This window comes from Dreissena polymorpha, chromosome 4 (assembly GCF_020536995.1).
Source record: "Dreissena polymorpha isolate Duluth1 chromosome 4, UMN_Dpol_1.0, whole genome shotgun sequence".
In the NCBI taxonomy this organism is placed as follows: Eukaryota; Metazoa; Mollusca; class Bivalvia; order Myida; family Dreissenidae; genus Dreissena; species Dreissena polymorpha.
In genome coordinates this window covers 74,653,705-74,671,103 of record NC_068358.1, presented here as the reverse complement: position 1 = coordinate 74,671,103, position 17,399 = coordinate 74,653,705, and the positions used below count along the sequence as shown (strand labels likewise).

General features: G+C 33.1%; 1 protein-coding gene across 10 annotated transcripts in view; it reads right to left on the bottom strand.

Annotated features, from left to right (window-relative positions):
• Window positions 1-17,399, bottom strand: part of LOC127880290 (ADAMTS-like protein 1) — a 154,138-nt gene that overhangs the window by 28,075 nt on the left and 108,664 nt on the right. Inside the window, exon 1 of one of the 10 annotated variants that reach the window (XM_052427648.1) lies at window positions 14,062-14,891. The exons of 8 other annotated variants lie outside the window; for them this stretch is intronic. In XM_052427648.1, the coding sequence (XP_052283608.1) occupies window positions 14,062-14,094 (33 nt within the window). In that variant the 5' untranslated portion in view covers window positions 14,095-14,891. Of the gene's footprint in view, window positions 1-8,055; window positions 8,187-14,061; window positions 14,892-17,399 lie in introns of those variants that run through there. One more of the 10 variants, XM_052427640.1, reaches the window with a different exon arrangement.

The window sequence follows — 17,399 nt, the reverse complement described above, 5'->3', positions numbered from 1 at the left end:
GCGTATTTTATACGTTATATAAGCAACATTCGTAGTTTCACAAATTTAAACGGCAACAACAGAACTCTTAAATTTTTTTCAATCGTTTCGCGTTGCAACGCTTTATAATTTTTAGGTTTTTAAATTGTCAAAAGATGCTTATAGTGGCTATATTAGACCATGGCAAATGTTCAGAAATACTGTTTGCTCACAAATATCATAACTTAACCGAAACTTTTTTCAATTTTGTCAATTTACCAAACCGTGAAAAGATCCCTTTAATCTAAATTTGTAATGTTTCGAAATCTTCAGGTTTTATGAGAAACAATATGGAAATGTTTTTAAATGAATAATAAATTAATCAGGTGTTGTAACTTGATATATAAAACTAATAACGATGCTCAATTACAGACTGTGTTTCTAACAATGCCGTTTTTAATGGAACTTATTCGTGCCTATCAAAGGACTAGGGCAAATTCCGTTGACAAAATATGAAATAAAAAAATTGTCTCAAAATCTGATATGACACTTATCGTTTCATTTTATTAAACTAACAACATGCTATTTAGCCATTAAACGATGGAGTAGATAAAAACATTCATTACAAATAAATGAAATTTTCTGTATTTTTCTACTGATTGCGGGATAGAGTAGTAGTATTATTACAATCATCAATTCCAATAAGATTTTATCAAACATGTGCTAAATGTTATACAGAATATTAAATTTCAATTACTTTCGCATATTTATAAAAAAAAAATGCATTCCATTTATAAATTATACATTATATTTGATGACTTGATAAATGACAGTACACTGGTACGATTGAACAAAATAATACATGACTCATTCACACTTTCGTCAGTGTGAATTGTAAGAGGGTCAACTCAAACACTGTGACGCTATATTAGGGCACTCCGATAGCGCGAACTAACGTCTGTTAGTTTAGATTAAAATCGAAGGATTTATGATTACTTAAAATGCCAAACACTCCACACTGCATCTTGATCCTAGATTTGGTCTACACTCGCTTTACCAGAGTTTCTTTTATTACGGTTTTAACTTCCGCAATTCAAGGTATAAACTGTTTAAATCACTGCAGTTTTTATGGTAACTTTAAAGACCTAAAGTTCACAAGTTCTTGAGAGAAAAAGTCGGTGTTTTTGCTTTAAAAGTCAACATTTTGATACTTTATAAATTTACGAACTAATATAAATTTACGAACTAATATAAATTGTCATAATTGTTTGTAAAATAACGAACATTTTCAGGGAGAAAAGGTCTTTAATTTTGCATAAAAAGTCAACATTATCGATAACGGGGTATTTCATAAATATACGAACAATTATAAATTGTCATCATTGTTCTTAGTCAACTGACTTTTTCTCCCCCAAAATGTTCGTAATCTTATAATAGTTTGTAGATTTTTTGTATTTTTTTTTATACTTTTAATACAAAAAAACAGAAGTGACTTCTCTCCCTGTAAATGTTTGTAATTTTACAAACAATTTTTACTTCTGGTCGTTTCAAACGTTAACTTTTTGCATTAAACTTGTCGTAATTTTCACACGTTTTGATGAAACAGACGCATTGATAAATAGTGTTAATGCATTTTTGTTCAATGTTAAATTTGAGCGCAATAAAAGTTAGAAAAACACACATCTGTTTTTTTCAAAGAATATTCCCTCATAAAATTCCGATGAGTTATATGTGAAATCAAATACGTTCACATTCATTCAATTAAGTTTATTGCATTAAATGTATACATGTTAATAGAACAATTGCGGTATGAGTTATATTGGTAGCATACTATTTTATTTATTCCTCTACAAAATGTAGTATACTGTAACATTGTGGCACATTGTCTGTAAGTTGATGATGAGAAAATAAGTACAATAAAATCTGAATGAAGAGAAAATAAAAAAAATGATTAAAGATTTTATGCCGCCGTTTTGATTGATCTTGATACGATACGAGTATATTGAGAACGCCATACCACTGATAGAGCAGTCGGAGGTATATACGGTATGCATAACCCTCACCAGTCTATGGCCTCTCCACAACACCTTTATCTAACCCGTGTTTGCAAAAACGCATATCTAGCTATAATAAATGTCAACATCACAATTCAGTGCTGTGTAACGCAAGTATTTACAGTAAACCGCAATTAAAGGCAGCAGTCACAAAATTTTCATTAGATCAACATGATTCCAAACTTTTCTGTATAGTAGATCACAGAATGGGTTGCCGCAGTAGCGTCAGACCCATATAAAGAATATACATACTTTAACGTTTATGTTTTGAAGCTTCATAGAGCCTCAGTCCGAACAAATCAATTCTTCTACTCCCATAAGAGGAATTTTTTAGTTTTACAGATGGGATTCCAGGCAGTAATAATTGAGCCGCGTCATAAAGCTCCAGACCAGACAGCGGGTCGTCATGAGCTACTCTTATCACATATGGGATATGACTCATTTTCGCATGACGCCGCTGAAACTTCGAATGATTTTTATTGTCGTTCAAGTATTAACGTTTAAGTACGAATGCAAAGAACATCCAAATAGTGTATTTTTATTAAACTTTACTCTATACGTAGTATGAAATAAAAGAAAACAAACGATGTTGCAGATTGTGGCCCTAGTCCGCTTTAAATAATGCTTCACTTGTTTATGCAGATTTGTGATTGTAGAGTAGTCAACTACATTAGCAGGTCAGATGCCATTGTTTGGCAAGCTTTCTGATATGGCACTATACTGTATTCGTACCTGGTTACTATCATAACCCGTTGACCGGTCGTTGCTCATGAAATGCCAGCATGTAAATTATATATGGTACTTATCGTCGCCAGTAATTTTTCAGATTTTGTTTTCTGATCTTGGGCTTCATACCAAAGGTTGAACTTCAAATAAAACTGTCACTGTTAAAATGGGGCTTTGATAATGAATCATGCCAACCACGTATACGCAATCGACTTCATCAAACTTATTCAAGAGTTGAATATAATTATAAATACATATAGACGTACTTAGCTTGTTAACTACTGTTCAACTGTATTGCTCTCTTGCTGTCTTTTTAACTCTTTAAATCACTTAAATTGTCAGTTCGGTATTGACAGTGATAACACATTTATACTTGTGTGACGTAATGCTTGAGCTGCATCGTGCGAAAATATGGCTTACGAGTCCATAAGGCCCATTTTCGCCCGACGCGCCTCATTAATTTCGTTCAATATTTATAAAGCACCGACGTTATTGCAAGATCTTGTGGAAAACATATTTTTGAATAAGTACAGCTTGGTAAATTTCGAAGATTTTTAACTTAATATTTCATAAAAATAGTGTTTCATCCTCACATTGTCGTTAAAAGGTACACCAAATGGCATTCAAAACCCATCTGCACTTGTTAAAAAAAATCGTATGAAAAAGTTTGACGGACAGACAGACATGGCGGACAAATGTTAATCTATAGACTCTCCGGTGAAACCAGTAGGGGACCTTTAAGCAGTCAGAAAAACGTTGAACGTTCTATAACTGCTTTGTCATAGTAATTACATGTAAACAGGATACACTTCATGTGGGTCCTTACATACTTATTGTAATGTTGCAGTCATTGTTAGCGAATTTATAAAGCGCATTCTTCCCTTAAAACCATGAGTTTTCAAACCTTTAAATGAATTATTTGTATTGACGTTGTTTGATGATTTTTTTATTGAACTGACTTTCGCAATGTGACGGGCCTATAATAAGTATGTCACAAATGACATATTAATCTCTCTCAAATATCTGTCTATTGTTCAACTCGATCTTATCAATTTGGAAATTACGTTGTTCAATTTCGTGTTTTAACACCCTTGAAGAAATAATTGAATGCACCCTTAGAAAGTTAAAGTGTTGCTCAGCTTTTATCGATATTGAATGGTGTCTTTCGATGTTTACAAAAGTTCTAAAATCACGATAATTACAACGTATACACGCTGTATTTGTTAATTGGATTATTGAATGTGTATCCCATTTCTTACATTGTGTTTAAATGCTCTGTGTTTAATAATACTTGGCTTACGCGTGTGCTGTTTTTGAAATGGTAGAAACTGCAATCACTACACAAATCCTTCGATCTGGAAATATTTATTGACTCTAACTTTTTTTTACCTTACGCAAATCACTTTTTTCTTATTGAACTTTTTAAAGCCAAAGTGTATATAAAAATAAACATAAATAATACAAAATAACAATTATAGATGAAATGTCCCACACGAAAAGTGTAATGGCGACAGGGATTGATACGAGCTAAGCTCGGAACCAGTGAACTCCTGCTGTGAAGTTGTTTAGTGTGAAGCTAGAAACAATCCGAACCATAAAAAGCTAAATGAGTTACTCAAGGCCGTTGAAAAATTTCCCACGCTTGTATTAAGCAATTCTTACCGGAAACGAACAATTGTACTTTAAGGCGGTACAAGTAAATTCGCCCATAACGCTCATTTAGCCGAAACAATTTTGAGCGCTATTCAATGACTGTACAGGGAAGGGCTACTTTAATACCATACTTATATTCATACTATTAATTTGGATATATATGTATTTTGCTTTGATGTAAAACCATTGTGTGATTTTCATTTCCCCAGCCATTCATAAGAATATGAGGAGGGCGTCAATTTTTCACTGCAATACATAGTACGAATCGGTCCCCGGAAAAACATGCCGAAACATGTAAAGTATCGTCCCACTAGCCAGTGAAGTTCGAATAGACTAATCAGGGGCGACCCTTTTCCGCTTTTAATGAGTTTTTCGAAAACGGAACGAAAACACAAAAAGTTTCGCCCCTGATTAGCCTCTGCAAACTACACCGATTATTCGGGGACTATGATTTACGCAAATGCATTAAGTCAGGTTTTCTAAGACACTTGTTAAAAGTGAATAGCTATTTTTTTCAACGATGTAATTGAATGTTATGCGATTTTGCAAATTTGGGAAACAAAAAAACAACAACACAAAACCAACTTTGTTTTAATATTATATAAACTATGGTGTTCGTGACAGCAAAAATATTTACCTACAAACATAATTATGGAGAACGTAATTGTAAAAAGACGGGGCATTTCTCAATATTTAGTTATCGTATTAGCAACACACTTTGCCAACTGAAATGATAACCAATATTGCAAAGGCGATGACCGACTCACTTAGTGATGTCTAAGCGCGATAGAAGTGCTGATTGCAAATACGAGAGATATGTGAACGCAGTCTATAATCAAAATACAACACGCATACAAGACATACACCTGTATAAACGTATATACAGGGCAGCAAGAAACCGGCTAATAAAGTACTCATATTAGTATTATACACATCAAAGATTATGATATGCTTATGTAACCTTATACATAACTAAAGGACGATAAGAGTGAGCACTTAGCAATTAAGTCTATTAAACTATTGTGCAATAAAATCAAATGCGGTGTGAATGGACCGAGTATTTATGGCGATAATTTAATTTTTATAACCAAAAATGTTAGTGACATGATCTTGGATGCGATAATAAATTTCATCTATAATGACAGGCAATAAAAAACCAGCCTTGAAAATCGCAAAAAACATTTGATGAGCAACGAGTCATTATTTCTTAGTAAAACATCGCATCTATCCGAATAAAATATCATCGGTTTGCGATCCACTATTGGATAAATAAGTAAGTAACGATCAGCCGTTCGTGTCTCATTTCTCGTTTTCTGTCAGTACGTTTAGGCAAGGTTTCCCCTTTTTGTACATTCAACATCGCATCCGCTAGCTCCCTCAGACCTTAACTGATATATTCCATTTTTTTCGATTGCTCGTTTTCGTTCGTACTCCCGTATTTATTAAATCATAAATACCCAGCAAACTACAAATTCGTTAATTCGCTAACTGACTCGTTCATGCATACGTTTGTCTTACTCCATATAACTTTTGGTAAATCACTCGATTCGGAATCATTCAATCAGTTAGTAGTGTGGGTATGTTTAACAGTCATGTAACCCTTTCCCAACATGCAAACTCAACACCGAATACATGTATTATGTCGCAGCTGATGTAGCTTGACACAGTCATCACGTATTACGTATCACATAAGGTGGTATATTACAGTATCTAAAGGTATAAAATAAACATTTTTTTCCATAAATGATACGATCTTGTTCTTAGATACAAACAATGTCATCTCAAGAACAGGTGTCACAAATTTACTCGTAATAAAATCATCCAGTCAAAATCAGAAGAAATTAATAAACTTGTTATACATTTGTACCTATATCTGAAGTTTTCAGATGTCTCGATGTCTCCAGTTTTATGAAATAAATGGTAAGACAATTCTTTAAATGAATGATTAATGAATAAGGCAAACACTTATATGACTTCTTTTCACGTAAACGTTTTGTATGGAAGAAATCCGTTTGAAAAAACACATGCCTTTTTAAGCATTCCTAAAAACGCTGTCGAAAAAACATGAAATAAAAATATATATTATTTCCCGAAACTCTGATCAAACACGGCTCGTTTCCGATCATTAAACTAATAACATGCTATCTAGCCATAAGTCGACGGAGAAGATAAAGAAATAAAAATGCATTAACAATACATACAATTTTCTGTAATTTCCCACTAATTGCAGGATCGAGTTTATTTGATAAGACGGTCCAACTACTTAACGTAGTGGTGTTATTACAAACATCATTTTCTATAAGATTTTATCAAACATGTGGTAAATGTTATACAGCAAATTAACTTTCAATTAGTTTCGCATATTTGTAAATAATGCATTCCTTTTATTTATTCAATATTATATTTGATGTGTGGATAAATGACGGTACCCTGGTACGAGTAAAAAAAAATACATGACTCATTCACACTTTCGCGAGCGTGAATTGTAACTCGATGTTCACTGAGTTTGAAGTGACGCATAAAATCACACAATAGTAATGTCTAAGTTTGTAACAATATTTTCAAGAAATGTGTTTTACTTGTGTGTTTTTTTTAAATATATATTTTTAATTAATTATTTACTGCGCATCACAAGACAAGTTGCACAATTTCTGTTTTCATCAGTCATTGCTCCAACAGGAATAATTTACATTCAAATATATCTTTAACTTTCAACTCAATCACATCGTCCCAACTGATCGTGTTGAACTCATGCCATGTTCTCACTGCCACATGTGTCGGAATGTTGATAACTCATCACTAAATAATTGATTGTTTCATACTTAATGGGGATTAATGCAAACCTATAGACGAGTCGTCTTAAACATTTTTATACTGCTACGTGTTTATTGAGATACATTAACATGTAACTTGTAATTCTCTTTATCAAAAGGTCGTTTTCTTAATATCGGAACGCAATGGGTAAATGTTAAGACAATCGTCCTGTACATTATTTACCACCTGTCCTGTAGTTACAAACCAACTAGAAATTCGTTACTAGTTCTTTACTCATAACCATAAACTAAGGTTTCTAAACCTGGACACGAACCATCACTTTAAAGTCGCATCCAAAGAATGAAAGAGTATTGAACTCTATTTTAGTCACATTTCACATTTAAAACAATTATTCGTGTTTGCTTTAACAGTATATAATGTATTCATAGCTTTTGCACATCAAAACTGAATGTAATAATAGTTTCAAGTTAATAACGTGAGCGTTAAATATACCATATCATTCATCAAATACGTTTCGTAAGACTCGCAATTCTTAAACAAAAAATAAAATGCTATCTTTTAACAAACTCTCTTGAAGATGTGTTAAAATATAAATATAAGAATTAAAAGTATAATTCGCAATTAAATTTTGATCGCGCGGGAAAAATGTTACATATTTTATAAATGGTTTCGTATGGCACAACGGTTGCAACTCCTACTATCACACATAGCATTATCGCACGTTCTCTTCAAAAGCAGCCACAGATTCAGCAAGAACCAGAGTTTGAACCTAAATGTTCAGTATCATATATAATATATGTTTTTAATATAAATAAAAAAAACATTATACACAAAAACATTATACAAAAAACAGTATACAAATAAAAACATTATACACAAAAAAACGTACCAATGTAAGAATTATTCCAATACGTTCAACCATGTTTAAAAGCATCGTCACAGTACTGTCAGTACTTTGATTAAATCCTGCATGATGGAGCACTGTATTGTATAAACATTCGAGCCAACCTCGTGCATGGTTTTTAAAGGTTGTATTATTGGAGCTGTAAAAACACGTTGCACTCTGTCAACGATTTAATAATATAATGGCGTTAAAATGTATGGCATTGCAAAATACAGCCACAAAAATCGTATAATAATCAAATTCAGTATACACATTCGAATACGGCCAATTTTCAATAGGTCATCAGTCAGTAGGTTGACATCGTACTGTTGGATATTGGTATTTGGCAATTTAAGTATTACGGTTGATTAAAAAAATATCCAGAAATCCAATAAAGGTATATGAACAGATTAACGATTGTTTAGATATGCTCTCGTGGTATTTGTAAATCAATAAGGTTGTGAAAGCTCTTTTGGCGCCAACGTTTCGCTTCACCTACAAAATTTCATTCTTTGATCTATTATATAACATCATTTGCGCATTCAATGGTCAGTATATTCGACGATATTATTGGCGCTTGCGTTTGTTGTTACATACTGGTTAGCATAAAGATGATTTCTTTCGACGTCAAAATAACAGTTACTGCAGCAAACTAACTGTGAAAATATTGATGACTTTCTTTATACCATCTTCACACAGAAATAACGTACTCTCTCCGACCAAAACTGTTTTATTGTTTTGAAAACGCCGATACTCATAGTTAGAATGCCTGTTTTTTCTCAGAGAATGAGAAAGAACAGATGGTACTGTTGTCTGTTTTCTGTGCGTACATGCGGGGCTTCTAAAACGTCCTTAGCGTTTTCACTGCGTTTACACTGCGACCCCTATGCTTGCACGTGGCGAACATAGGCGACGTCGCTTGAGGTCATTGTAATTTGAATGCGAATAACTAACTACATCGATTTAGGTCCATCTTAAATGTACCATGTGTAAATAAACGGGAAAATAGTATTTAATGAGTTCAAAATAACAGCCATCAAGACAATTTTGCTTACTTCAAATTTCAGCCAGCCAGTGGATTTCTTAAATAATGTTTCAATGCTTTATGTACGGAATACCGTTAGGGCCATCGTGGTTACACATTAATATCCAGAGGGCGACAATGCGATAGTGCGATAGTACGATGGCGACCATGCGATAGTACGATGGCGACAATGCGATACTTTGTATTAAAAATATGCAATTGTAAATTTTGTTTAATTTTTAGTAACCACAATTTTACATGTAAACAATAATTTAGGAAAAAAGACGCACTGTATTATCCTCACATTGTCGTTTATAAGTACACCAAATGTCATTCAACTATCATCTGTACATGTTTAAAAATCGCATGAACAAGTTTTGTGGACGGACGGACAGACGGGCAGACAGACATGGGGGACAGATAGACTTTCCGGTGAAACCAGTAGGGGACCAATAAGAATTCAGAAAAAGGTTGAACGTTCTATTACTGCTTTGACATAGCAATTACATGTAAACAGGACACACTTCATGTGGGTCCTTACATACTAAATTGTAATGTTGCAGTCATGGTAAGCGAATTTATAAATCGCATTCTTCCCTTGAAACCAGGTGTTTTCAAACCTTTAATTTTGAATTATTTGTATTGACGTTTTCCAATGATTTTATTTATTGAACTGACGTTCGCAATGTGACGGACCTATAATAAGTATGTCACAAATGACATATTAATCTCTCTCAAATTTCTGGCTATTGTTCAACTCGATTTTATCAATTCGGCAATTACGTTGTTCAATTTCGTGTTTTAACACACTTGAAGAAATAATTGAATGCAATCTCAGAAAGTTAAAGTTTTGCTCAGCCTTTATCGATATTGCATGGTATCTTTCGATGTTTACAAATTTCTAAAATCACGATTTTTACAACGTATACACGCTGTTTTTGTTTATTGGCTTATTGAAGATGTATCCCATTTCTAACATTGCGTTTAAATGATCTATGAAAAATAATACTTGGCTCGTGCATGTGCTGTTTTTAAAAGGTTGACACTGCAATCACTACAAACATCCTTCGTTCTGGAAATATTTATTGACTAACTTTTCTTACCTTACGCAAATCACTTGTTTTATAATTGAACTTTTTAAATATGTTTTACAGTCAAAAGTGAACATAAAAATAAACATAAAGACATTAAATAATATAAAATAACAATTATAGATGAATTGACCAGCACGTAGTGTGAAATGGCGACAATGAATTGTGCGAGCTATGCTCGGAACCATTCAACTCATGCAGTGAAGTTGTTTAGTGTGAAGCTAGAAACAATCCGAACCATACAAAGCCGAATGAGTTACTCAAGGCCGTCGAAAAATTTCCCACGCTCGTTTTGAGCAATGCTTACCGGAAACGAACAATTGTACTTTAAGGCGGTACAAGTAAATTCGCCCTAAACGCTCATTAAGCAGAAACAATATTGAGCGTTTTTGAATGTCTGTACAGGGAGGGGCTACTTTAATACCATACTTATATTTATACTATTAATTTTAGTATATATGTAGCTTGCATTGATGTTAAACCATTGTGGATTGCCATCGCGTTGCTGCCCCCAGACATTAATCCGAATATGAGGAGGGCGTCAATTTTTCACTGCAATACATAGTACGAGCCGGTGGTCTCCGGAAAACATGCCGTAACATGTAAAGTATCGTCCCACTAGCCAGTGAAGTTCGAATAGATTAATCAGGGGCGAACCTTTTCCGCTTTTAAGGATTTTTTTCGAAAAGAGAGTCTATTCGAAATTAAAAGGCGGATTGTCCCTAATAAGATTTTGCAAACTACACCGATTAATCAAGAACTATGCTTGACGCACATGTATTAAGCCCGGTTTTGCCAGATTATTGTTAAAAGAGAATGGTTTTTTTCAACGATGTCATTGAAAGTTATGTGACTAAGCAAATTAAAAAAAAACAACTTTGTTATAAAATTATATAAATAACTGTGTTCGTGACAGCAAATATATTTATCTACAAACATTATTATGGAGAACGTCATTGTAAACAGACGGGACATTTCTCAACAATTAATTATCGCATTGGCAATACAATATGCCAAATGAAATGATAACCAATATTGCAAAGGCGATGACCGACTCACTAAGGGATGTCTTGGCGCGATATAAGTGCTGAATGCAAATACGAGGGATAGGTGCACGGAGTGCAAAAGCAAAATATAACACGCATACAAGGCATACACCTCTTTAAACGTGTGTACTGGACAGCAAGAAACCGGCTAATAAAGTACTTGTATTAGTATAATAAACTTCAAACGAGGAGTATTCACTTTTGGAATTTTCATACATCTCAAATATATGCCGACTTAAAAGATTATGATGTGCTAATGTAACCTTATCCAGAAGTAACGGCGATAAGCGTGAGCACTGCCAATTGAGTCTATTAAACTATTGTGCAATAAAATCAAATGCGGTGTGAATCGACCGAGTATTTATGGCGATAATTTAATTTTGATAACAAAAAAAAATGTTAGTTACATGATCTTGGATGCGATATAAATATCATCTATCATGACAGGCAATAAACAACCAGCATTGAAAATCGCAAAAGAATATTTGATGAGCGACGAGTCATTATTTCGTAGTAAAACATCGCATCTATCCAAATAAAAAAAAATCATCGGTTTGCGATCCAATATTGAATGAATAAGTAAGTGAATGATCAGTCGTTCGTGTTTCATTTTTCCTTTTCTGTCAGTACGTCGAGATAAGATTTCCCTTTTTGTTCATACAATCTGGCACACGCTAGTTCCCTCCGACCTTTATTGATGCATTCCATTTTTTAGATTGCTCGTTTTTGTGCGAACTCCCGAATTTATTTAATCATAAATACCCAGTAAAGTACATATTCGCTTACTTACTCGTCAATTGATACGTTTGTGTTACTCCATATAAAATTTTGGGAAATCACTCCTTACGGAATCATTCAATAAGTTAGTTAACAGTCATGTCACCAATTCCCAACATACAAACTCAGCACCGAATAAATGTTTTTTGTCGCGGCTGATGTAAGTTGACACAGTCATCAAGCATTACGTATCATATCGAACATAAGGTGGTATATTACAGTATCTAAATGTATATAAAAAAAGCATTTTTTTCCGTCAATGATATTATCTTGTTCTTAGATACAAATAATGTCATCTTAAGAACAGGTGTCACACATATACTCGTAATAAGATCAGAAGAAATAAAATACTTTTAATACCTATATCTGAAGTTTTCATGACTCGATGTCTCCAGTTTTATGGGAAAAAATGGTAAGACATTTCTTTAAATGAATGAGTACTGAATAAGGTGCTGTTATCTAAAACAATCAAAGATGCAAACAATTATATTACTTCTTTTTACGCAAACGTTTTGTATGGAAGGAATCCGTTAGAAAAACGCCTATTTAAGCATTCCTAAAAACGCAGTTGATAAAATATGAAATAAAAATATATATTATTTCCCGAAACTCTGATCAAACACGGCTCGTTTCCGATCATTAAACTAATAACATTCTATCTAGCCATTTGTCGACGGAGAAGATAAAAAATAAAAATGCATTAACAATACGTATAATTTGCTGTAATTTCCCACTAATTGCAGGATCGAGTTTACTTGATAAGACGGTCCAACTATTTAACGTAGTGGTGTTATTACAAACATCATTTTCTATAAGATTTTATCAAACATGTGCTGAATTCTATACAGCAAATTAACTTTCAATTACTTTCACATATTCGTTAATAATGCATTTCTTTAATTCATTCAATATTATATTTGATGTGTGGATAAATGACAGTACCCTAGTACGGGTAAAACATATACATGACTCATTCACTTTTTCGCGAGTGTTAAAAGTAACTCGATATTCACTGAGTTTGAAGTGATGCATCCAATCAAAAAACATTAATGTCTAACTTTGAAACAATATTTTAAAGAAATGTGTTTTAATTGTGTGTGTGTTTTTTTAAATATATATGTTTAATTAAGTAAGTAATGTGCATCAATTTACGAAACAAGTTGCGCAATTTCTGTTTTTATCAGTCATTGCTCCTACAACCTGCTCAATCACATCGTCCCAACTGATCTTATTGAAAAACTGACGTGTTCCCATAGCCACACGCGTCTGTATGTTGATATCTCATCACGAAATAATTGATTGTTTCATACTTAATGGGGATTAATGCAAACCTAGAGACGAGTCGTTTTAAACATTTTTATACTGCTACGTGTAAATATCTTTATCAAAAGGCTGTTTCTTAAATAAAGGAACGCAATGGGTACATGTTAAGAAAATCGTCTTGTATATTATTTACCTGTTGTTACAAGCCAACAAGAAATTCGTTACTAGTTCTTTACTCAAAACCATAAACGAAGTTTCTATACCTGAACACGAACCATCCATGTAAAGTCGCATCCAAAGAATGAAAGAGTATTGAACTCTTTTTTAGTAACATTAACATTTAAAACAATTATTCGTGTTTGCCTTAACAGTATACATGTAATCATAATGTATTCATAGCCTTTACACATCTAAACTGAATGTAATAATAGTTGCAAGTGAGCGTTAAATATACCGTATCTTTCATCAAATACTTTTCGTAAGACTCACAGTTCTTAAACAAAAGCTAAAATGCTAAAACAAACTCACTTGAAGATGTGTTGAAATATAAAATAAGAATTAAAAAAAAAATCACAATTATATTCTGATCGCGCGGAAAAAAATGTTACATATTTTGTAAATTGTTTGGTATCGCACGAAAGATCTACAACAACGGATGCAACTCCTAACAAGTAGCATTTTTGCACGTTCTCTTCAAAAGCAGCCACATATTCAGCAAAAAACAGAGTTTGAACCTAAATGTTCAGTATCCTATATTCATGTAATATGTTTCTTTATATGAATAAATAACACTATACAAAAAACAACATACCAGTGTAAGAATTATTCCAATACGTTCATTCATGATTTTCACTGTAAACTAGCCGTTACCATCATCCATAACCTAGCTATGTCAGGGAATTCGGTGTTCTTTCTTGATGCTACACCACACTTAATTAAACACGTCTAACAATTAATGCATGTGTTCACAGTTAATTTTACACATATTGAACACTTTAAATCATTATCAACGCATAGTGTCTTAAGAATGGCAGCCAATGCTCATTGAACATATTAACCTTATATTAAAATACGTATTTACAAGGCTAAATTAAATAATAAAGTAATTTTGTCAAGAGGCAAGTCTTTTTATTTGCGTTAACATACATTAATGTAAACCAACGAAGATAAAGTGTTCTTGTGATTCAATTATCTCGTAGGTCTGCATCACATAAATCATTCAACACTGACTACAATTTTAATTGAATCCATGTCATGACCATCGCTTTATCGCTGCAGTTAAAAACAGGTTCAAATCACGCAATGTCAACACTATTTAATTCATGTGTTATGCAGCTTCATTCCGTTTGCGCAACTTTATACTCTACAAGAAACAGATTTCTGTGAGTCAAATCACTAAACATTACAATTTTCAAAAAATAAATCATGTCTATAACTGTTTCAGTAGCGGTTTAAAAGTTCTCAAAAACGTAGCGCTTAAAATTATTTATTTCGCAAATAATATTACTCTTTCTGTTGTAATTGAACTCTCACTCGTCGCTCTTTCATTTCTGTTTTAAGTATTTGTTAATTTAAATGTAACGCTAGTAAATCGACTCCTAACACAGTAACAGCGATGACATGTATCAGATACGCGTTCGTCTAGCACAAATGAAGAACAAATATTGTTTATCAGCTATTTTAAATCCCATATCGCAAATGGCATACTCCGACCTTTGATAATCGTGAGCCATGGAGGGTCAACTCAAACACTTTGACGCCATATCAGGGCACTCCGATAGGGCGAACTAACGTCTGTTAGTTTAGATTAAAATCGAAGGATTTATGATTACTTAAAATGCCAAACAATCCACACTGCATCCTGATCCCAGTTATGGTCTACACTCGCTTTAAGAGAGCAACTTAGAATTCTGTATTAACTTCCGCCATCTAAGGAATAAACTCTTTAAATCACAACAGGTTTTATAGACACTGTAAAGATCTATAGTTCACACCTTTTTGAAAAGTCCCATCGCGGACAGTAACCTTCCAGCAAAAATGCTGTCGCATTTCTGTGCTCCAGAAATTAGTGTGCAAACTGTCTTGAAGATAACACATTCTATGTTTTTTATTAAACAGAACAGAACATATTTTAGTTACAAATAAACTTTACAATTTCTAGGGGCAAAAAAAGAAGATAATATTAAACGGCATTTTGAAGTTTAACGAACACGCATTTAAATCCGAAGTGTGAGTAGCTCCAGAGATAGTAGTCATCTGTAAAAGCTATATGAAAGAAGTTTTTAAATTCTGACTTAGACAAGTGCATACATATTTTAAAATTAATGAACCACCTAAAGAAAAACGAGGCATTATGCCATTCGCGTAAAAGACAACACATTATTCAGGATTACTTTGGCTGTTTATGAAATATTTATGTAGACGTGTATGTGCACTGTATTTATAAAACCAATATTAGTTTGTAACACAAATCATGTTTATTGAATTTGAATTAAGACTCCCCACTTTTACAAACTTATCTAAGAGTCGACATAAATAAAAAGGTGAACAAGCTCTGTGAAATTGCCGTCCAAAACAAATAATAACTGTTAAAGTCTCATTCGTAGTATCAGGTTTTAAAGTTGCCTTCATTAGCACATACGCTCGCAGGATGCTTCCCATGTTGTTTGTTAAATATGTATTAATCCGAGATGATTATAGTTAATATTAAGTTTAGACATAATGGTTCATAATAGCGGCCTGTCCATGTATACCCCCGCAAAGAGAATGCTTGTGCTATTGCAATATCACTTCTACTTAAGTAATTTTCGCAGTGCGTGTTTTACGACAAACCTCGTTACCCCATCAAGCTTGCTTTTTAGACATATTCCCTATGTCAAGATTGACACACGATTAAATAAGATATTCAAATGTTCGACAAATGTAATAGATGCGACACATGTTTGATTGAATCTTTTTACCAATTTATTTTTTTAATTGTTATACTGTGTACGTACAGAGAAATAATTAATCAAAAGTGTATACGATAACATTTACTTTCATTCGGATGATTAAAAAATAGTGCTAATATTTTTAAGAACGATTGGAAACAGTCTTAAAATCGACTTAACGTACTGTAAAACCACTAAATTTCGTGTAGTACGAATTTTCGTGGATTTCGTTGGTGCACTGAACCACGAATTCAAGTACCAACGATTATTTTATACATTTCTTTTAGCCGAAATCGGTCATTTCCGAATGTCATTTCCGACATTTTCTTTTGTTTTCGGTTATCCGAGATATTTGTTTTTTTTTGTAATAATTACTTCACTCTAGTAGGTCACATTACACAATTTCTTGATTAATTAAAATATTTCCGATTTGAAAATGTTTTCTTCCACTGAATCGTTAGCGACCTGTGTCAATAATGCTTCAGTCATAAACTGAGCCTTTGCAAGGTCGGGCAATCCTGCTATTGTAGGGGAACATGTCTGAACTGTTTCCGTTTCAACCATTTTAAAAGAGACATTGTTTGATTGAGATATGCTAGTTAAAACAATATGTTGTTTTCTTGATAAGTGTCTGGGTAATAATACTTTTTACGTGACGTCGTCAAATTAACAGTTTGCAGATTTATCACATATGTTAATTAGTGCCAAGTTAAGTTAAAAGAGATATAACGGTTTTCACACGTGTATTTTGGGGACCTTATTACTTAATTGTTACTACGAAGAGACCGATTGCGCTGAGAATTGCACATATTGTCAAAACAACATTGAGTAAATTACAACCCTTTACTGAAATATGACAACATTGGCACTTTGCACGAGGATACGTTCAACTGCATCAATACAGCACAAATCAAACTGTTGTAAGATTTAAAATAGCCAAGAATGAAATTCCAGAAACTATATCGGGTTAAACATTCGTGCTATTATCCACTACTTAAATAACCGAACACAAACTAAAAGCATGCAAGGATTAAAACTGGAATCACCGCCTGAATTTGGCCAATACAAAGCATTGGGGATTTGAACCCCGTCGTTGAAGTGATAATGCATTCCCTAGCTATACTATACGATAAATATATCATTATGTTATCAACAATTATATCAATTGGGTAAAAATACAGAAATAAATTGCGTTTAGCAAAACAACGGTGTAACATTT